This window comes from Echinops telfairi, unplaced genomic scaffold, assembly GCF_000313985.2.
Source record: "Echinops telfairi isolate 266 unplaced genomic scaffold, ASM31398v2 ScPeMD7_7457;HRSCAF=8495, whole genome shotgun sequence".
NCBI classification, from domain to species: domain Eukaryota; kingdom Metazoa; phylum Chordata; class Mammalia; order Afrosoricida; family Tenrecidae; genus Echinops; species Echinops telfairi.
Genome location: NW_022111357.1, coordinates 39,161,225 through 39,183,854, shown reverse-complemented (window position 1 = coordinate 39,183,854; position 22,630 = coordinate 39,161,225). Strand labels below are relative to the sequence as shown.

General features: G+C 58.1%; 1 protein-coding gene across 1 annotated transcript in view; it reads left to right on the top strand.

The window, feature by feature from the left end:
• KCNAB2 (potassium voltage-gated channel subfamily A regulatory beta subunit 2) overlaps positions 1-22,630 on the top strand; it is a 49,176-nt gene that overhangs the window by 6,418 nt on the left and 20,128 nt on the right. Inside the window, exons 3-4 of the mRNA XM_004705466.2 lie at positions 21,232-21,275; positions 21,982-22,019. Of these exons, the coding sequence (XP_004705523.1) occupies positions 21,232-21,275; positions 21,982-22,019 (82 nt within the window). The remainder of the gene's footprint in view (positions 1-21,231; positions 21,276-21,981; positions 22,020-22,630) is intronic.

The following is a 22,630-nucleotide window of genomic DNA, read 5'->3' as shown; positions in this document are numbered from 1 at the left end:
CTGCTCCGCGGGGTCTTCAAAGCTGTGACTGTTGGGAAGCTGGCCACCAGGCCTACTTCCAAGTCACCCTCAAGCGGTGGGGTCGCACTGCCAGCCTTCAGGCTAGCAGTAGAGGGGTTAACTGTGCCACCCAGGGACCCCGATCTGGAGCAAATTAACCTTAAAAGTGGCTCTTTGGTGCTGACCATCGGGACCATGGATGGAGCCCACCTGTTGCTCCCCGGGAGGAAGATGCCACCATCTGGTCCCATCATGATGGCAGCCTGGGAAACCCCAGGGAGCAGGGTCACTGTGTGCGAGAACGGACTTAATGCCCATGGAGGTGCCTCAAGTCATGTGTGCTTGACCTTGTCCCCATTCCCTGGGCACCCTAGAGCTGTGGCCACCATCTGACAGGCCCTTCGGGTCACTTAGCCAGTCTCTGGAGAGGGGAGTCCCTGGATGGTGCACGCAGTGAGCCCTGTGAGGGTGCAGGCCCACCCAGTGGCACCTCGGGAGTAGCACAGGCTCACCAGGAGCCGGAAGGGGCTTGTTAGCAAGAGGTCTGGTTCCCTCTGGATCCTGGGCCGGAGGCCCCGTCTGTTCCCTTTCCCATGTTCTCCTATGGCAGGTCAGTTTGGCCCTTCATCCCATGGTTTGGACATGTGATTAGAGTTTTGAAGACACGGAATCTGCCAGGAGCCCATCGCACGGCAGGATTCTAAATGTGACCTTCAAGGAAGCGCATAGAACATCTCAAGAGAACACTGTGCCTGCCCTGCTTACCCCACTCCTTCCCTCCTTTCCTTATCAGCCCCCCCCCCTCTTTTTTGCGCATAGACACCTTTCATTTACTCAGCAAATGTTTAACAAGGTGAGGCAGTACTTGGGGCCCTTGCTCCCTCCTGTTCAGGCAAGACCGGTGGCAGGCTGGAGGCTGGACACATCTCTCCTGTCCTGATGCCGGAGGGAGCATGTCCACTCAGCATCGGAAACACCATTCCCACAGTGTGTGGTGCTCTAAGTCCCCGAGGGACACCTGCCTCCCTCGGAAGCAAAGATAGCTGGACAGCATAACCCCTCTCTCCCTGGCAGCTGCTGGCCCAGAGGCTTTCATGCCCAAGGGCCCCTTTCTTATCTGGCCAATTCCGCCTTGCCACACACAGGGGCCGGATGATCTGGAAATGGGAGTTTTGGGGCAAACACCAGCGGTTATTAAAGATCCCAGATAAACCGCCTTCTTGGTTAGCTGTCTACTGCCAGCGTCTGGGCTGGGACTCAGCTAAGCCAGACGGAAACATTCATAAAAAAATGATAGAGCCTTCAGATAGTGCTGCCACGGTGGAGCCAGGAGACACCTAGGCAGGCAGGCCTGGATTGGTGCCACGGGGTGGGGATGGGGGTGGGGGGACTTCCTTCCTCTGTCTCCTGCAGCTCCACGTGGGCTTGTTGATTGGGTTTTTAACTGCCCTCAATGATCGCTGCTACAAAATGATTACTTGAAATGCATTTCCCCGTGTACCCATCAGGAGCTTGGTCAGGGATGAGCAGGCTTATCCTCTAGCCCAGGGGGTCGGCAAACTTTGGAGACAGAGCGCCAGCCCTGCCCCCCACAACAATTTCAAAATTATTCCAGGCCCACCAGTAGTCTATCTTTACAAACAAAGGAAATCACCATGATCTGAATAATATCCTTAAAGTTTCGTTCGATGTCCCTTCGGAGCCACCTGCACGGACCAGAAGAGTGGCCTGTGGCTGGAGAGCCGCAGTTTGCTGACCCTTGCTCTAGCCAGAAGGTTGGAGGTTCGAGTCCACACAGAGGCACCTGGGATCTATCACTGAAAACTGGTGGAGCAGAGCCCCGAGGTCCTGGGGTAGCACACGTGGGTGACGTTGGACAGCTAGCCTGAAGGCTGGAGCCCAGCCCATAGCACTGAGGGAGAGAAGCATGGCACAGTGTTTACGGGAGGATGATCGGCTCTGACCCACATGGACCCACGGGGGTCTAGAGAACAACCAGAGGGCACCCATGAAGGGACTGTGGTCCAGCTTCCCACTTCCATCTCCACCAGGCTGTCATGCTGGACGGTCTGGGGAGGTATCCTCAAAGAGGCAGCCAAAGGCTGCGGCCTGAGCCCCCACTCTGCCAGCCAGGCCCTGGCCAGTCTTTGGACCAGGTGTGACACATGCCCTGCTTCTCTCAAGACCGCGCCCCCCCTCCTAACCGCAAGGTCAGCAGTTGGAACCAGCAGTCCCTCCAAGGGAGAAAGAAGAGGCGTTTTGCTCCCATAAAGATCTCTATCCTAGGAGAACCCCCCGGGCGGCTCTGTTGTGTCCTCCAGGGTCAGTCTGCATCGGCATGGACTCGATGGCGCCGAGTGGGGCTGGAGTTTGGTACAACAATTAAGCGCTCAGCTGCAGACTGGAAGTTTGAACCGCCCAGCAGCCACCCACCCCCTAGAGGTCTGCTTCCTGGGAGATGAGAGCCGGGCCTCAGTCTGCCCACAGCACCTAGGACCGCCCAAGCCCCTGCATGGACTGGTGGAATTGGGTGTATGTCCCTGCACAACGTCCCTGTAGAGGTGAAAACCGTCCACTTGCTTGGCGGAGAGCCAGAAAGTCGGCAGGTGGAGGTGCCTGGGAAGAAAGGTCGGGCACCCTCCTGGGAATCAGCCACCAGAAACCCTGCGGGATCTGAAGGCACTATCGAGATCGCAGTGGACAATGGCAAAGGGCTGAGAGGCCGAACAAGCCGTTTTGTGGCTGATGCCCCTCTTTCCCCTCAGCGCTCACTGGGTGTGGCCAGGGTGAAGATCTCCCAGGGAGCGGAAGGAAGAAGGGGCAGGAGGGGGGTCACCCCATCTGAGGGAACCCTCAGGTAGTTGGGAGGGGCCATGCCCTCGTGTGGCCATGCCCGCTGTCAGCCCCAGCCTAGCACAAAGTGGGCCCTGGCTCCAGCTCCCTGAGCCCTGCCCACCACCAGTGATGTCCCCCCCTGCTCTCAATGGGAGGACACTGTGTCCCAGATCACGTCCCAGCTTCCTTCCTTCCAGAGCCTGGTCTACCTAGAACTCCTGACCTCTCCTAGGAGACTTGGCCTTGACCATGGTTCCGATGCTGGGAACCAAAATGTACAAATGCCCTGTACGTCTTGCCCTGCAAGAGGTCTTTGCTCACACCCACTGTCGACCCTCTCCTCCAGGAAGCCCATCAACTTGCCGACCTTTGCGACCCCCCACTATGTGGAGTGGTCCTGGGGCGGTAGCACTGCTGCCCCCCCATCTCTCCTCGTTTCAGACCGACAGGCAGGACTATCCACCGCAGGAGAACCGTTCTGGGTGGAGCTGCCGGCTCCTGCGCTTTCTAAATGCACCTTCAGAGTGCCTGGTCCAGGCCTCAGACCATCATCCCTGTGGTTGTGTCAGTCCATCTCAGGGAGGTCATGTTCACTGACCCTCCGCTGGCCACGATGCTTTTGTAGCAACAGGCCTGCCCCGGTGATGTCTAAAGTAAATGGGCTGAAGCCCCGCCATCCTCACCTCTAAGGAACCTAGCTGTGCTTCTTCTGGCGGTCCGTGCGATTCTCCACAGTCTCCTCCCACCTCACAGTCCAGACGCGCCAATTCTTCACCACCGTCAAGGTGGCACCAGCCTGGGCAGCAGCTCACAGTTATGCACGGGGTTGCCACAGGTCAAAACAGGTCTCTGGGGTTCTACCAGCAACCCCAGCCCCGTGCCCTCCCTCCCCACCTCCCCCTGGGCCACAGACCAGCCACTTCAGGCTTGTAGCCATCCATGCGGAGGACCAGGCCATGCAGGTCCTGCATGTGTGTGGGTGCTGGCAGGAGGCCATGAGGCCAGAGTGGCAGCTCAGCTAGGATGAGCCCCACATCTGAAGGCGGTTGAGCCAGGGACACTGTGACTGGTGGCATTCCACAGGCACCGTGCAGAGTTTAATTGGAAGTGGCTACACCTTGCATTAATCACAGCAGGAAGCAGCCACCTTGTTTTAACGACAGCGGGAGCGGGGCGCAAGGCCAAGCAAAGATCTGTGATGGTTGGGATAGGCCACCCACACTCAGGACTTTGGATGCCTCCTGTCGCACCTGATGGGGCCGCACACGGTGGAACTCACATGGGAGAAGACACCCTTCGGTGGAGCTCCGCCGTGGCAGGTTCAGGTCGACCTTGTACACAGTCGGCGTTCCTCTCGCGTCCAGTCCTGGGGGCCTCAAGAACCCCAGGACTCAGCCCCTGCTCTGGGCAAGTGGAAAGTTCTGGACTCTGGCGAGCCTTTAAAAGCCACTGGGGTTCTTGTCCACTTTGGCTTGACAGTTTTCTCCTGGGTACAGCCTGTCTTTTTCCTGGGCCCTCCGGGAGAGTCCTGGCTTCAAACGTCCATTCCCATCATCTGCTGCATCCTCAAATTGCTTTGGCAGGGTTTTTTTCGGCTTTTTTGGCCCCCTCGAAGGCTGCCTAGTGCCCAGGGTGTGGCACAGGATGCCCCAGGTATCCCTGGGTCACGTCTGGAAAGAGCAGCCCCTGGGTGGATGGGCATGTAAGTCGTCTTTCCTGGCTTCTATCCCTGCCCTAGTGATTCTGGCTATAAAGGAAGGTGTGGATGGTTGGGGCAGGGGTTCCATCTCCGCTGACCCCGGGGCAGGGAAGCTTGCTCATGCTTCAGGCTTTAGTAAGCAGCCCCCTCCATGTTCCAGTGGTGGTCTGGGTACCGGGGAGCTCTCCCAAGACCCCCGTGCTAGCCATCTTGTGGGAGAGAAATACGAATCCACAGCAGCAGAACTTGGGGGCCTTGGGGTGTCCAGGACTATGCTGGACAGGGCCAGAGAGGGGGCTGGCTCCTCAGGGACCCTGGGAGGGGAGAGTAGCAGGCTTAGAGGCCCCGAGGCAGCAGGTACAGTGAGGCAGGTTCTAGGGACACGCGAAGGCCAGGTGGCCAGGCAGAGTGGCACAGAGGGCAGTGCGGGGTGGGTGGAACCAAATTCTGTCCTCTCAATACACTGGGAGGAGCCCTGGTAGCCTAGTGGGTTACACGTTGGGCTGCTAACCACAAGGTCAGCAGTTTGAAACCACCAACCTCTCCTCAGGAGAAAGACGAGGCGTCCTACTCCTATGAAGAGTTAAAGCCGCGGAAACCCACAGGGCAGTTCTCCTCTGTCCTGTAGGGGCGCTGTGAATTGGAATCAACTTGGTGGCAGGGAGTTGGGTAATGTCGCTTCGTGCACTGGGTACAGGGATGGCCCATGTACTTGGGTGGCTTTGAGGGGATGTTTTGGTTGTGGACACAGAAATGCCCCAAGTCCAGCTTGACCTTACCCCACTCCCTTTGACTTTCCCAGGCATGATGGCAGCACAGAGGGGAATGGCAGATAGGACCAAGAGTGGGGACTTCCTTCCTTTCCGAAGCCCAACTCTGGGCCTCCCCCTCTTATTGTGGCCCCAAAGGCCAGGGGGAGGCCAGCCCAGGAGGTGGGAGACTGGGGGTAAGGGAGCAGGCGTGGTGGCAGCTAGTGTGGCCAGGACCCAACACATCTCAGGCCAGTGTGGTGGCTCATCCTTTGCTCACCTATAAAATGACAGCAGTACCTCCCGGGCCGCAATCCACAAGGAAACTGCCACCAAGCTGTTCTGTGAATGAGCTCCCTGTCCTTGTCACCCTGCCTTTGATGGCACAGTGCCTCCCACACCACCCCCACTACCCCCACACACAAAGGCACTGGCCAGTGAGCCCCTGGGCTTCATTCATTCAGAAATTCCGATCACGTGTTTTACTCCCACTGGGATGGCTGGGCTCAAAGCAGAAACGAAGAGGGCATGTTGGTGAGCAGGTGGGCAGGCAGGGAAAGTGGGGCCCTTATGTGCTGCTGGTGGGGGTGCAAAATGGCCTGGCTGTTTCCCAGAACAGCGTGGTGGTTTCTCCAAATCCTGGAAATAGAACCATCACATGACTCCCTTATCGCCACTGAGTCAGTTCCGACACAGCCCCCCTCCCTCCGTACAGCAGAGGAGACACTGCCCTGTCCTGCCCCATCCTCAGCTGTTGCCAGGTCTGAGCCCATGGTCGCAGCCAGTGTCCACCCAACCTGTCGAAGGTCTTCTTCTTTCTCACTGCTGTGAGAAAGCACGGTGCCCTTCACCAGGGGCTGGTCTCTTCTGAGATCATGCCCAATGTACGTGAGACCAAGTCTAGCCATCCTTGCCTCTGGCTGAACTTCTTCCAAGACAAGACGTGTGTGTCTTTGGGTAGTCTGTGGTACTTTCAGTGTTCGTCACCAGCACCGCCATCCATGTGCATCCATCTCCTTTGATGTTCCAACGTCGAAGTGTACAGGAAGCAACTGAAAACAGGACGCACCCCTTAATCCTCAAAGGAGCCTCCCTGCTTTTCGGCACTTTAAAAGAGGTCTTGTGCGGTAGATCCACGTGGCCTGGCCCTGGGTAAATCTGCTGCACAAGATGTATGTTTAGGGAGCACAATTACAATCGTCTGAGCTGAGGATGTAGAAGCAGAGACTTGCATCCTGATGCTCAATGCAGTTCACATTAGGCCAAAGGTGAAGACAACCCATATGCCCACCGACAGCGGAATGGATAAACCCAGTCCGTCGGAGAAATCAAGTCTCGATGCATACACTCGTGTAGATGGAGCGGGTGCTGGCAGGGGAGGAGGGGTACATGATGTGGAGTGCAATACCACAAAGGGACAAATACTCGTATGTCCACCAAGCCAATCCCAACTCATAGTGACCCTACAAGACAGAGTAGAACTGTCCCCTGAGATTTTTAAATCTTTACAGAAGTAGACATCTTTCTCCCAGGAGGCAGCTGGTGGGTTCAAACCATGGACCTCGTGGTTAGCAGTTCAGTGCAAGTATGACCTCACTCATCTAAAGAGGCCAGAAAAGACAACTATAGGGGGACCGAGCGTTATTGCCAGAGGCAGGAGCGAGGAGGACGGGGGGAGTTGATAGTGATGGGGTGTCGATTAAGCTTGGGGTTGCATGACCAATTGGTATCATTGCCATCCGTAAGCTGTACACCTGGCTCTACGGAAACACGGGTGATGTGCCTCTGGGCGCTTGGCATTGCTCCAGCACTGGGACTGTGTATGAGCTGCCTGGTGCCACTGTAACAAGGCCCCACAGTGCAGTGGCTTCACCTTGTCCAGTCACACCATGGTCTCCATGGGCCACCGTCAAGTGTCTCCCCCTGGAGACTCCAGAGGAGAATCTATGCCTTTGTCTTTCCCAGCTGCTGGAGCCCCCACACCCACGCCCACCCACGCCCTTTCTTGGCTGTGACTCCTTCCTCCAACCCTGCGATGGTTGGGGATTCCGTCATGGGACCCTCCTGGGTATGGGTAGGGGCAGACATGGCTCTTGTAACAAGCGCTCAGATAGGCAGTCAGGCTGGCGTGCTGACCTTACACCGACATCTGGAAACTCTCCCTCTTCCTGCCGGGACCTCCCAGGTGGGGCACTGGCCCTACTGCCAGTCACTAGTGGGCTTCGTGGTGGTCACCAACATTGCCCCTTTAAAGGATTGTCAGCCAAGAGGACACGTGGTCTGAGGAGGGTCTCAAAGCTGAGACTGCTATGTAGACAGTAGACAGTGGCAGGCATCCTGATAGAGGAGGACCACACTCTACGTGAGTGAAGAATGGTGTACCTGGGACAGGTGGTCCTGATGCAGGGGGACCAGCCCCCACACTGATTAGAAGCATGGTACCTGGGACAGTTGTCTGGTGCACAGAGGCCAGAGGGTGGCACCAACAGCCTGTGTCCTAACCCATGAGGTGGGCAAAGGGATGGGAGACAAAGGAGGCTGGATGAGTGTCCTGCCTTAAACAGCTGGAAGGATGGCATTCCTGTGGGAATGATGCCGAGCCCAGGCCAGTGCCAAGTCAGGCTCTCGAGAATGTGTGCTAAACTCAAGAAATTCAGGGTGCAGATTGGAATCTGGGGACAGGCTGTTGTGGGATTTCAGCAGGCGTGGCTTCCCGGGGTGGGGGTGGGGGGACGATTCTCAGCATACAAATGGCTTTGTGTATGGCTGCACAGGGAGGGAGCCGGACAGAGCCAGGTCATGGGGTTGGCCTGTGTGCTTGCCCTTATTCTTACCCTTCGTTCTCATTACTAGGATAGGGTCCTCCTGGGAGCGGGAGGCCAGATGCCCTGCCTAGAAGTGCACACCCTCAGCAGGTCAGGTGGCTGGGGCAGCCGAGGGAAAGAAGGGTGTCCACTGCCCAGCTTTTCCTCTGGGCCTCCGGTCAGCAGCTCAAATGAGACTATTCTGAAGGGCCATTGCCTAGACCGAGAGCCAGCTAACCCTCCTCTGCATACCCCTTCCCAGCATCGAGCACTGGGCACCACAGCCTGGCCCAGGGAGTACCACATCCACATCCACCATGAATTCAGTCTGATCAGAACACGACCCAGCCTTTCCCTGAGCAGGGCTGAGTGTAGCGAGCACCCAGAGGCCGTCTCTAGGTGGCCCCCCAATGATTGCAAGATGAGTAGGAACCCCTCACACATCTTGCCCCACAACCTCAGCCAGGCAGCTTCCTTCCTTGTGGCCCTCAGCCTACCCTCCACCCCCCACTACACCTCTGTCCGCTGGGATCTGCGGCAAGCCTGCTGCACGCATGGCCTTGTGCTGCCGGGGGAGACACTGGTAAGCACCGAGAGCTGGTTCCTACCCCACCGTGCCGCTGGGGAGACAACCCCATCAACCCCATCGGCTGTGGTCAGTGGTACTGGAGGAGGGGGTGGGGTCGCCTGCACTGGGGGCCTGGTCGCCTGGGGAGTCTGAGCTGATGTCACGGGATGAGCAGGAGCTCAGTAGCCAAAGGCCCAGAGGCTTTTGTGGGAGTGGACACTTTTTTAAAAGATTTATTTAGATGCCACTCACATGTCGTGCAGTTCCACAGTTTGGGGTCTAATCATGAGGCTATGCAGCATTTTGCTCGTTTGAGACCATCTTCATCACCCCGCAGAGGAGCCCAGAACCCCTTAGCTGTCGCTTCCCATCAACCACAGTCATCATCCATTCAGACGCGCAGCGACCCCACCTGGCAGAGTCGTGCTGCCCTTAGGGCTCTGGGGCTGACCCTCTATGGGAGCTGTTGGCCAGCTCTTTTCTCCTGTTCTCCCCCGGAGCCACTGAGTGGCTCCTTGTTGCAGCCACTGCATCAGTCTGTGTCAGCTCTTTGTGCCCCCACCCCATCCCACCCCCTGGCTTGGCAGCCCGGCTGTGTGTGTCTGGCATGACTGAGCACACCCACCTCCCCCGAGGCCACCCGAGCAGAACCATGGAGAGCTCCTGGTAAAAGCACAGCTTCCTGCACCACCACCCCCACCCGCCTGCTCATCCCGTGGTCTGGGGCGTCCAGCACACAGGACTGCATGGTCACAAGCTCCCCTAAGGGACCCTGCCCTAGCCTGTGAGCACCATGCGGGCACAGCCCTCAGCCCTGGCAACACAATGTGCATTTGTTTCTAGAGAAATGAACTTGAGCGCCTTCGTAGAAAGGGAAAGGGGTTAGAGAAATGCCCCCCTCCCGCTGGGTCTTCGCCCAAGCCAGTCTCCGTGAGTCAGCATTGACTCAGTGGCAGTGAATTGGAGTTTGGTTTGGGGTGGGGGGAGCTATACACTGCCTCCTTTCTGTCTTAGCAAGCGGGGGACAGAGGATGGGGGCGAAAACTCACCCTGAACAGGGGCTGGAGACAGAACCTGGCTTCCTGGGACCAAAATTGGGCCCCGAATGTCCTGAGAGGCCCTGCTGGTGTCTGGATGGGTGGTCTGTACGGGGCTCTGTCCTCCCAGGCCCTCTGCCCCTCGGGGCTGGGCTCCTGCCAGCAGGCCAGGCCGTGTTCAGGGGAGGACCGAAGGCTGCACTTCACCTTGAGGGCTGGGACAGGGGCGGGGCTGTGTCACACATGGGCCTGAGGCCAAGGCTTGCCCCATTACAAAGCCACACGCCCACGCGTTCCTCTCTGTGGAGGCTCCGCGTCCATTTTTTGTTAGATGTTCTCTGCCTGGGGCTGCCCAAGTCCTCTGTCCAGCATTGAGAAGGCAGAGGTGGCACTTCCAAGACGAAGGTGTGCCCGGCCCCGGTAGTCACCGGAAAGCCAGACAGTGTGTAAGGAAGGTGAGGTGCACAGAGGACTGGATGTGTGGAAATCAGGGTGTCAGCAGGGAATCCCAACTAGATCAAGCCCCGTCGGCAGAACGCACCCATCTGTCTGGGAAGAAGCAGGGCCAGGATGCTCCTCAGATGGGCGGCTTGCAAGACTTCCACTCGAGTACTTTGGGCACGCTGTCCGGAGAGACCAGTCCCTGGAGAAGGACATCCTGCTTGGTAGAGGGTCAGCAGAAAGGAAGAAGGCCCCCCTTCCCCCGAAGGTGGACTGGCACGGTGGCTAGAGCAGTGGGTTCAAACAGGGATGGTGGTGAGGATGGCGCAGGCCCGAGGGTGTTCTGTCTGTTGAGCCTGGAGTGACGGCGAGGCAGAAACCCCTCGGTGGCACTTGACCACCACTGTGGCAGTACCCACTGCCAGCCTCGCCATGGACACAGCCTGGGGCAGGCCCCGTGAGCATCCACAGCTTACACGTGAGGTCTCTGAGACTCAGAGACGGGCACTTGCTGCAGGGAGGCTGGAAGTCGAACATGGCTTGTTCCTGGTCTGTGCCCATCCGGCTGGGTGAGGGCAAAGGGAAGTTAAGAACACCCACCCATCTTGGACATCTTCGGGTATGCTCTTTTCTACCCCTGGCTGAGCAGACCCCAAAGTACGTGGAAGGGACCTGACAGGGCTGGGCTGGAAGGGACAGAGAGGCTCCGAGAGGACACAGCACCCACCCGGAGTCACACAGCAAAGCACCCATAGAGCTGGAACTAGCCTTGATCACCTGCTGCGCTGTGCAGCGTTCAGGGCAAAGGGGACCTACCTGAAGGGGCAGCGTTGACCAAGGCTCATCATGCAGAGGACGAGGTGGACACAGGCTCAGAAGGCAGAGCTAGCTCCCTGCTGACCAGAACGGGTCTCCAGGACTCGGGAATCCCCACGGAGCTTGGTCCAGGAGGGTCAGCCTCAGTCCCCACTGGATCTGGGGACCACCGTGTGGGAAGGATGCCGAGGCGGATGGGGTGAAAGGCAGGGTCATCCATTCACTCCCTTACGCGCTCCTCCATGCCCGAGGGCCTCACTGAGCATCTCTGGTCAGCGCTTCATTGTGCCCAGTCCTGGGGCTCCTCAGATCTCCTGTCCTCTGAGCCAGGCAGCCACCCGTGTCATTGTCAGCAAGACAGTGAGGGCTTGTTTCTTGTTGAATTTCCGCCCCAGCGGAAGCCCCCTTTCCTGGCTGAGGACCAGGGGTGGGCAGGGCTGGACATGCTCTTGGAAACTCTGGCCAGAGACAGCCACCCACATGCTTAGCCGGCCAGCCGGCCTCCTTTCTGCTGCCCGTCCCCCACAGCCCCCCTGACCAAGCAGCCGTCAGCCTTGATCAGCCAGTGACCGCCCGGCAGGCAGCTGATGCCTCTACGTCATTAATAATGAATGGCCGGGCGTCCCTGCACCTCTCACTGGTCGCCTAATTGACTTGGTGGGGGCTCAGCAGGTTCCCTCTGGAGAGACTCGGAGAAGCAGCTGCTCCAGCCAGAGCCCCAAAGAGCCAGCAAGCCTTGCAGACAGCCCCCTGGGGCGCCTGCTCCCAGAGGTTGCCACTCCCTCCCCAGGGCACCTGCTAGGCACCCTGAGACTCCGGGAGCAGCCAAGGTGCCTTCTAAGGGAGGGGAGATTCTGCTCCTGGGTTGGAGAGAGCTCGCAGCCCAGCCTGCAGACACCGGAGGCTGCACAGTGAGGGCGCCCTCAAGCTGAGACCAGACCGGGGTGGGGTGGGGGGCCAAGGCAGGAGCCCCCCCCTCCCACCAGGAAGACATAAAAGGCAGAGGGGATGGCAGCTCCCCACTGGACTCTCAAGTTTTCTCCAGGAAGGTCTTTCGTAGCTCGTATCCGGATCTTGGACGCCCTTCCCGCTTGAGAACTTGCTAGCCCTTCTGTCATCGTGGGCTTGGGGGATTCCAGCTCCAGAGGGGCCGCCAGGCAGAGCCTCCCGCAGGGCAGGGAGCAGCTTCGGGGGGGCAGTGACTTCTGGCCTGGAGCACCCCGGCGTTTAGCCAGGACTCTTCGGCTGCAGCATGCAGGTCTCTTTCGTGTGCTCTGAGCACAGCCTCAAGGCCCGTGGCCCCGATGAGCGGCTGGGCCGGCCGGCAGCCATCAGCAGCCCCAGCCTGGGCACCCGAAGCCGTTTCCGAGCCGTGGCCATGGTGGCCCGCAGCCTGGGGCAGCTGTCGGTACAGAGCCTCCCAGGGGCCAGCGACCCTGGCGGGAAGCAACCTGGCATGAAATACAGGTAGGAGGTGGGATGGCTGGATGGGTGGGGGCTGCCCTTCCACCCCCACCCCATCGCCGCCCATGCCTGCGACAGTTCCTCCACTGCAAATCCCCGGTGTTCAGGCATAGATGTCAAGAGGCCAGGGAACTATTTTTAGTGCTCGGAAGACTCTGCGATGCGATTTCACTGAGGCTCCTGGTCCCCGCCAGGTTTCTCTCTGGCGTCTAGCCCCTCCCCTCCTCTGGGAGTTTGGGTCCGTCACAGAGGTCGTCAACAGCCACTCCAGGGAGCTTTCTGTCCCAGGGAGCCCAAGCCCAGGTGGCCACAGCCCTCTGCACCCTCTCTGCCCTCCTCGCCGCTGGCACACGGGCCCCCAGGTGGCTGTGGATCACCTCGTGTCTTCAGCCAGCCCAGCGCGGCCAGCATGTTTGACAGTTAGGGACCAGCAGGGGAAAGAAGTGACGGAAGGATTTCTTCCCTCCCCAACCTGGGTTCCGCTCCGACGGGCACACAGCTTCTTGAGGCCCCCTCCCCAGGATGGGTCAGCCTGCACTGCCGGGTTTCTCTGTCTGGCCTCAGTCACCCCATTGGGCTCTGGGTCGCTCTCGGTGGCAGTCTGCAGGGTAGGGTGGGAGAAAGAAGGGGCTCTCTGCTCCTGTCAAGAGTTACAGTCTTGGAAACCCATAGAGCAGTTCTGCCCATCCCTCGAGGGTAAGTGGGAGTCAGCATTGACTGGACGGCAGTGAGTTTGCGTGTGGGGCTATAGGATAGGGTAGGGACCTTCCTTAAAACCACCCAGCAGTCCATCTCAGGCCTTGCTCAGATGGTGGTGATTGCTTAGAGGGTGGTGATTGACAAGGAGAGCTCCTGGGGGGGTCAGTTCTGGGGAAGCTTAGTGGACACCAGGCCCTGCTTACTACTCTGAGCCCCTCTGAGCCCTTAGTGCTTAGAGAACAGTGTGCCTTGGGGAGGAGACCTCTCTATACCGCGGGAGCTGGAGAAGCCAGGAGTCAGGTGTTTGGGTCCCAGGTTTGAGGGGAAAGTTCTTCCAGAGTTGAGACCGGTACAACTGTGCTTTCTGTGACCCCTCCCCGGTGCCCCCACTCTCAGAAAAAGCCACGGGTTGATTTGAGGAGAATCATCTGAGTTGATGACTGGTGTTGGTGCCAACAGGAAAGACTGGGGGGAGCATCAGTTCTAGTAGCTGAGGGTACAGCTTCACCCTCACCAGTGCCAATGTCTGGAGCTGGGTCTCATGAAAAAGAGCCGTCTCCTCTAGGTGGGGGGCCTCCTGGAGATGCTGCTCTGGATACACGCTGTGAGTCCTGAGACCGCTCAGTGCCTCTCCTGATGTTCTTTACTTCCTCAATTTCTGGGGGGGAAAGCCGTGGGAGGGTACAATGGAGAATCACGTCCTTTGTTGTGGAAGCTCTGTGAGTTACCTCTCTTTTGAAGGGGGGGTCAAAAGCGAGGAATAAACAAGGCCTTTGTTTTGAGACCCATTGGCTGCTGCCGTTTTGAAGTCCCTCCTAGGCTACCAGAGGGGTTCATCGAGGAGGCCAGGTGTTACAATGTAATGCATCCTGTAAAGAGAAAGTATGACAGGTCACATGGCTCCCCTCCTGCCATCCACCGAGGAGGGGCCCTCCAAGAACCTAAGTCTTTAAGATTACTGGGCGGGATGCACATGTAAGCATGCGTGTTCTTATGCATGTATGTAGGTGTGTCTGTGTGCGCGTGTGTGGGAGAGAGAATGCCAGGTCCAGGGCAGTCAAAAACTAACCCATTGCCCTTGCGTCAATCCCAACTCTTAGCAACTCTGTAGGACTGAGAAGAGTGGCCCCCTCGTTTGCTAAAGCTGGAAATCGGCTATGTACCTTTGGGTGGATCCAAACGGCCAAGCTGCTAAGGGCTAGCAGCTGAGGACTTAACCACTGGGCCCCAGGGCAGTGAAGGGAGCTCCTGATTGAGCTGGTGGGCTTGACATCTGCAGACCAGGGTTCCACTTTCAACCCCTCACGGACTGCAAGAACCACACACAAGCAACGTGTACGTGTGGGAGGCCGGGGTGTTGCAGGAGGGAGGCGGGGCCCATGCTTCTGTAAGGGCGTGCTCTCATAGCCACTGAGGTAGGAGCTGAAATCTCCACCACAGTCTGCCAGGCCCCCCCACCCGATAGCACCTGCCTCTGGCTTTCTCCAGAGTGACTGTCCCAGGGCTACCGTGGGGACTGCAGGTGGGCCCTGTCCCCACTCCTGACTGGCCTCCTTCCATTAGCTTGTTCCAAGGCCAGAAGGAGGCCACCCCTTAGAGGCTCCCATGGCACCCCCCCTCCCCTCTGCCCACCGAGGATGCCGGCCATAAACTCAGAGGTGCCCAGGGGTCCCTTAACCTCTCCCCTGCTGACTACAAAGTCAGATAGGCCCATACTCCCCTGAAGTCTGATCATTTGCCACAGCAATCACAGAGCTCAGGGCAGTGCTGTGTTTTTGCTGCCAGCTTGAAGATCAGGAAAGGTGGCCCTATGGCTCTGTGAGATAAGCACTCAACTGACCACCACAAGGTCAGCTGGTCCTCAGGAGCAAGGTGAGGCTGCCTCCTCCCATGGAGATGTACCGTCACCAGGAGCCAGAACCGACTCGACAGCAGCGGATTGGGAGATTGTTTTTTCATAACGGAGGATAGAAATGACGTGACCCATCTGGTGAGGGTCCTCAGAACAGAACTTCTGTGTCCCCCAAAAGGAAAGTCTCACCTCCCTAAGTGCCAGTGCCTCCCACCAAGCAGGACACCCCTGAGCCTTGGTGTCCAGCTTCTGGGGAATCTCATTCTGCAGGTACAAGTGAGTCAATCTTTGCCCACTCAGTTGACCCCGGCCCCCAGCCAGCTCCTCTCCAACACTGGGCTGCTATCACAGGATAGGTCTCAGACATGAGCCCCCTCTGGTGTGGTCCAGAACCCTGGTGTGGTCCACAACCCTCCTGGGCAACAAAGACTCCACCTACTAGGGAAATGCCAAGATTTTAGAGTTTGTCTCTTAGGGCCCCAAGGACAAAGAGCAAATCCTTTGGGGAAAGTTCATTATAGATCCCACCCCACCCCAACCATGGAAGTCATGTAAGACCCTTTCCTGGAAAATGCTCCCCCCACCCCATCCCACCCTCCAGATTCAATTTTTATCTGCTGCCACGTTGGCTATATTTAAGGACACGAGGCTCCTATTTTGAAGGGAACCTGTAATTTGCCAGGACCTTCCACCACAGCTCGAGTGTCATGTTCGGCACGATAATGTGTTCAGGGGCTGGAAGATAGAGGCCAATGCTTTTCTCTGGCCATGGATCCTGTGGACAAGGTCTTATTAGCCATGTTTCCAGACCACCGGGGAAAGAGAAGGCAAATTCAAGAAGACCCGTGTTTATTTGGGTTCAGAGATTTGGGCAACCATTTGATCGTTGTGTCGAGTTTTCATGTCATCTCCCCCACCCCTGTTAGACTGTGATTTGTTGGGTGCCCTACCCCCACCGAGAAGCTTCTTCCTAAGCTTTTCGCCTGGAGATACCCTGTCCCTTCTCATTCCCTCTCCCGAGCCTGGCAGCTCCTGGCAGAACTAATACCATCGTTCTAGCAGGGAAACCACGTGAGCAGGGTAATTGCAGCATCATGCGGTGCCCTAGTTCTGCTAAATGATTCCTGTGGGCAGTGAGAAGTGGGGGGTGGCAGCTGGAGAACCAGATGCCTGGGGTCCTGGCTCCAGGAGAAGGTCCCTCCATGCCCGTCAACCTAGGAACAGAACAACTGTCCTTCACCATCCCTAACCCCCCAGACAGGTTGGCTGGCCACATGGCAGACGGGGTACAGCCTCTTGTCTTCTGTTCCCCTGAACGGTCAACATCTCCCAGCATGTGGTCCTGCCCTCAACTCACTAAAGGGAGATCTTCGGGTAGTGGTTGCTGATGAATGCCGGTGAGTCTGCATTGACTGGTGGTGACCTTAGCAGACAAAACCATGCCGAGTCCTGGTCCTGGGGGTGCGTGAGGCCATTGGTGTGACTGTCACTCACCTCAGGAGGGCCTCCCATCTTTGTGCTGACCCTCAGCTTTCCCAACTGCCATAGACTTTTCCGCCAACGGCTCTTTCCTGAGCACTTGGCCAGAGCAGGCACACCGACGTCTCGCCAGCCCCGGTTCTAAGGCGCGTTCTGGTTGCATTTCTTGTGACAGCCCTGGATTCATTCTCTGGCAGTCTGCAGTCCAGTCCGTAGTCTCTGCCAGGCCCCCCATTCAGAGGCTTCCACTCTTCCTCCCTCGCCCCCTCCTCTGACCAACTTCCATGTGCATGTCAGGCGGTGTGGTAGTGGCACAACTTCATGTCAACTTGAAGATATATGACAGTGTAGGGGTGGACTTCAACCTGTCAGCTGGGTCACGGCATGATGTGCCTCCTTGTGGACATGGCCTTCTCATCATCCTGGGGCGGAGGTCCCCCGAAACCACCCCTTCTCTCTTTGCCTTCATCTTCCTTCTGGTGGGCTACTCTGAGAGCTGTCAGTGCCACCGCCATCGGACCCACGTGACTCTGCACCCACCAGCCTGTGGTCTTCCTGCGCCACTGCGTGTGGCCACGTGAGTCTGAAGGGGGACTTCTGGAGTTGCACTGGCTGGGAGGTTTTCTTGGTGTATGATTGCTTCTCGATAGACAGCTCTTCCTTGCACATAGGTGAGTATCTCTGGATTTGTTTCTCTGGTCCACCCGGCCTGACACAGGTGGGTCTGAAGACCGTGACTTGGACCAGGTGCACCTCAGTTGTCAAAGGGACAGCTTCTGTTTTTGACACTTTCAAGAGGTCCTGTGCACCAGATGGGCTAGGGACAGATTTGTCTCCAGGAGGGGCACCTAACACCTGCCCCTGCACAGAGCCTGGGGGGGGCGCTGCTCTAAGGGGAGGCTCATGGGGGGTGCCGTTCTGCAGAGGCAATGGCTCCACCCCCTTTGTGGTGCCAGGGCTTATCTAGATCGGATATCCGGTGGGCCCCGAGGCTCTGGCAAGACTCCGACACGGCAAACAGGGCTCTGGGAGCATGCACCTGCTTACACACGTGCAGGGGAAGGGTCTGGAGCCTTCCTCACCGCTGCCCTCCGTCCCCCTTCAGCTGACTCAGTGTGGGTGGAGAGAAGTCCGGCTGGTTGTGCTGGCTGACCTTGTCGCCTGCCGCTTGGCTGACTTCCTTTCTCGGCTCTAATCGCTGTCTTGTAGAGCCTTGGAGGATTCCGATGGATAGGACCACGCCATCTGCAAAGAGGGATTGTTTTACATGCTTCTTCCCGATTTGGCTACCTCCCCCCTCCCCCACCCCCTTTAGCCTAATTGCTCCGGAGTGGGATTGCAGCCCAACGTTGAATAGCAGCGCAGAGAGTTGGCATCCCTGTCTCCTTCCTGATCTTAACAAGAGAGGTCTCGATGTCATCTCCCCACCCCACTCCCCAGGCTTTTCACAAATACCCTCTGATGTCCTGAGGGCTTTCCTTTCTACCTCCATCTTCTGGAGTATATCTCATTTGTTTCTCCAAGGGGCCTGCGACCCCCCCAAAGAGTTCAGAAGCCCTGGCCGGAGCCTCCTCTCCTTTCTGGCTCTCTCCGACACCGGGTAAGCCACTAGTGTTCTGATGTAGCACCGCAGCTGCTTTGCAGCTCAAACGGAGAACTCGCCTGCGCAGCTGAGTAGACCAGGCATGCGTGCAGAATGTACAGCCATACAGCCGTGCCTTCACCGACGCAGGGGACCCTGGCTTGGGTGGCACAGGCAGCATGAGGACACTGCTGATGTTGTCGCCGGCGTGGAGAGGGAGAAGCCAGGGGACCTCCGTTACCCTTCTGTACAAGCTGTGGCTGCCGTAACTGAGAACCTCAAATAGGGAGGGTGGCTTCAAACACAGACATTTATCGCCACAGTTCTGGGGGCTAGAAGTCTGAATCCAGTGCGTCACCCTCCATGTTCTGTGCTGTCCAGGGGGTCCCAGCCCCTTTGGGAAAGGAGCCGTGTATATATATAGGTCAGAACATATAGGTCAGAAGCTGTGTGTCCCTCATTTTATCCTCATAACAACCCCTGTGCGAGAGGCAGCCTTCAGATGAGGAAACAAGCCCGGTCAGTGAGCCAGGAAAGTCAGACCAGGATTGCAGCTCTGGCTTCTAGAGCCTCCCCTGTAGCCAGCGCCTGGTCCAGCCGGCCCGCCTGCTGGAGAAACCAGCTGCTCTTAGGGGCTCAAAACTTGGTCCCGCTGCCATGGAGTTGAAATGGACTTGGTGGCATCTAGGGACTGTTCCAGCATCCCTGTAGGGCTGGCAGTAGGCTGGCAGCGTTGCCACACAAAAACAAGTCCTAAACACTAACTAAGTAAACAACAACAAGCCCTCTGCCTGGTGCTGAAGCGAAAGTGACACTAGTTCCAGGTATGCACTTTGGGAAAGGAGACAGGCGGTTTGATTTGCTTAAGCCAGGAGATGGCATCCGGCACTTCTCACCACCTCCCGCCCGAACACTGGAGAACGAGGGTTTGTACACCCTGCAGCACGACACGGGGAGCACCGCGGACGGGGCTGCCAACAACTCTGCCTGTTCATCACACCGCCTTCTCTTCCCCACACCTCACCCCGTCCTGGGGTTCACTGGTCGCAGCGACTCTGACAGCCTGTGACAGCAGGGCGGCGGGAGGACGCCTCTTAGTCTTTGCTGGGCCTCCCGAGAATAAGCCGCAGTCTCGCTGCTCTTCAGTGAACATCGGAGTCGTGGCCTCGGGCAACAAAACTGCAGGGGGCTGATGCACCGCTGGGAGCAGCTGTTGGGCACCATGAGCCGGAACAGTGGCTGGCTGACAGAGATGAAACCGGGTGAAATATTTTTAGCTTAATCAATAACCCGACATGGTGGGTGCGGTAAGGGTTAAGGCCTGTTGCCTTGGGATGGCATCTGCCAAGGTCAGCCAGACTCCGGATGGGGAAGGTCAGAGCCAGCCAGCCAGCCGCTGCTCCGTTCCATCTCATTTCCCTGGGGAGACTGCATAACTCACTCCCTGGGCTAAGCCACCGTCGTGACTTCTTAACCCACTCCCTGGGCGATTCACACTGTAGATCCAGCCAGCCTTTCCTCCTCCAATGATTTCCCTAATTATGGCATTCATTTGCAACTTGCAAGGGCCAAGTCTCTCCATCCCAGGTCCCACTGCAGAGGTGACCATGGTGTGTGGGCTTGAGGGGCCCACCAGGGCCTGGGACGACGATGTCAGCAACTGGACCACTTGTCATTGAAAATGCTTGTGGGTAAGGTGGACAGTTTAGAGAGAACCTAAACTTGAGTGATATGGTCAACTTTCTTCTAAGTTTTACAAGCAAGCATCCGTTCTAGCCCCCGTTTCCCACGGCCTCTGTTGTCCACAGGGTTACTAGCTCTAGAGCCCACCTTTCACTCGGCGGGACCCCCTATGACAGAATGTTCCAGACTTTCATCTTTACAGCAACACACTGCCAAGTCTGTCTCCCTCGGAACCACTGGGTAGCTTGGGTCTGGCAGCTGGTTGCCCCCAGCAGGGCTCTTTCCTGTGGGAGAAAGGCCTGGCCATTTGCAGCTGCAGGGTCTTCGTTCTCTGCCACGGGAGCCACTGGGAGTCAGGATCGATCCCACGGCACCTGGCAGCACTGTGGGCTGTCTGCTCTGATGCTACGCTGTCGCTGGGCACTCACCACCCTAACTGTCAGGAATCCCTTTGGGAGCAGGGAAACTGAGGCTGGGGAGGGTCAGAGTCAGGCTCGAGCCCCACACCACTGTCCCAGGGCACCGGACTTGGGTGGAGAGAGGAAGAGCCCAGCATCAACAGCACAGTGTCTGTCAAAGGTACAGGTATGGTGCCCCTCGGGGAATCAGGGACCATGAGGACAAGGAATGTCACCTCAGGGCAGCACCCTTGGCCAGGACCTTGGAGCAGGAACACCTATGGGCTGAGTCAGGTGGGCCAGGCCCAGCTGCAGCAGGAACTCCCCTCCCTGGCCCTGTGCCTCCTGCCATGGCAGAGATGGAGAGGTAGGAATAGTGTCTGGGCAGGTCAAATGAGAATCATTACACTCAGGACAGAGCACAGGGGGCATCTAGGGCAGGTGGACTGAGAGAGGTGGCTGGTGAGTGCCTCCTGCCCCAAGGTCCAGCAACCTGTGCCAAGAAGGCCTCATCTTTGACAGAGTGGTATGGTGGTCCAGGGCAAGGGTGGGGGTGGCGCAGTCCACTTGTTCTGTTGGTGTGGAATCAGCAAGTGTCCTGGTGCCACCTTCTGGGTCTCAGTGGGCCATGACCAGGCCTGGGCAGCTGTGGCCACTGCTCTGGTAATAAGAATGCATCTGATTGGTACCAACGATGCTCACTGGGCCCTCCGGACCTCAGCCCACCAGGCTGGGGAGTCACAACACAGGTGGGCACCGTCCACATGTCAACCACACCCGCAGCTGTGCCCGGATCACCACCCGCACAGCAGGGAGTCCGAGAGGTGGCCGCACACCTCCTCGCCTTTTCTGGACAGATGAGAGGAAAGATCACTCTGCTGAGCTTTCCAGGGAATGAAAGCAAAGAGCTGCTTAGCAGACAGAGGCCCCTGTTCCCGCCCAGAGGCAGACAGTGCCACCTGCAGGTTGTCACTGTCTTTCCTCGGTCACCCAGCGGCCCTGGCCTCGTTGGGAGGGGATGCAGTTGGCCATGGGCAGCACAGGGGGGGCAGGAGGTGCTGCCAGTCTCCTGCTGCCTGCTTGGAGCTAGCTCACATGACGTCTGTCTGCCCGTTGTGTTTTCAGGAATCTGGGAAAGTCCGGCCTGCGGGTCTCCTGCCTCGGCCTTGGTGAGTAGGGGCTGTCCAGAAGACCTCCCTTGGGAAGCATGGGCTTTGGGAGGGCTAGAGGAGGCTGCCCACACCCCTCGGAGAGATAGGGTGACCACAGGACCCAGAGGCCAGGATTCGGGGGGTGGGGGACTTAGTTGCCAGGGCAACCAGGAGGCAGGTACCAGGGAGCCTGTGCTTGGTTACTGAAGCAACAGATGGAAGATGGGGCAAAGACAGGAGTGCCAAGGGCTCTCTCCACAGACCGCCCTCTCTCCTGCCCCTGCCAACACCCTCTCCACAGGACCACCCTCCTTGGGGGCTTTCCTCCACAGCAGAGTGGGCTTCACGGAAGAAACCCGCTCACTAAGAGCAGTCAGCCTGGCCTGGCCCTCTTTCTCTAGGCACTGCCCCAGAACATGCCGCCCTCCCCGCTGCACACACACCCAGCACCACCCACACACACCGCCCCCTGCCCCAGCACACCAGCTGCCCCAATAACTCCCCTCCATGTCAGCACAGCCCCAGAGCCTGCACCCAGCTTCCTCTGCAGGCTGGGGTCCCAAGAGAACAGGGCTGGGCCCCAACGCCAGGCCAAGCCCACCACAGAGGCAGGCAGGGTAGTGAGGTGTCTGGGGTCCCCCCTCCCCCAAGTCCCTGCAGCACCGCAGGGGTGAGTCAGCCCCAGAGGGAGGTTCTCTCACTGAGGACTCTGTGTCTCTTCCAGGAACATGGGTGACCTTCGGGGGCCAGATCACAGACGAGGTAAGACAGGCCCCACCTTGCCACCAAGTTGGGCAGGCTGCCAGGTCTGACCCTGGCTGACCCAGGGCTCCCTCATCTGCTGCCCCAGTCTAGGGCCAGCCGCCCAGCCCCCTTAATGTGCTCTGGTCAGCTGCCCTAGGCGGTGATCCTGAGCTGTGGGAACTGCCTGACTCCCCCTCCACTGCTTCACCACTGGCACAGCTGGAGAGTGAGCATGAGGCAGTGGCCAGCAGAGACACCAAGCCCAGCTCCCCTTGACAGCTGCACCCTGGGCCCTCATCACATTCTGGAAGCACCCAGAATCTCAGGCTCCTCAGCTGCATGGCCCCCCGCCCCCCGCTCCGGTGAGCTGTGGGAATTCTGTGAATGCCCATGTTTTCCCAAAACCTGAAGCCTGGAGCCAACACAAGCTGCTTCCACAGCGCACACCTGAGTCTGAATGTCAGCGCCATAAATACCTGTTGATTACAACCACTTGCCAACAAGATGCTGCCACCCTGGCAGGTCCCACGCGTGTGGGAGAAGCGCTGTGCTCCCTGGGGGGGTCTCAGCAGATGGTTTTCCAGAAGTACGACGCCAGCCTTTTCCAAGAGCTCTGGGTGGACTCGAAC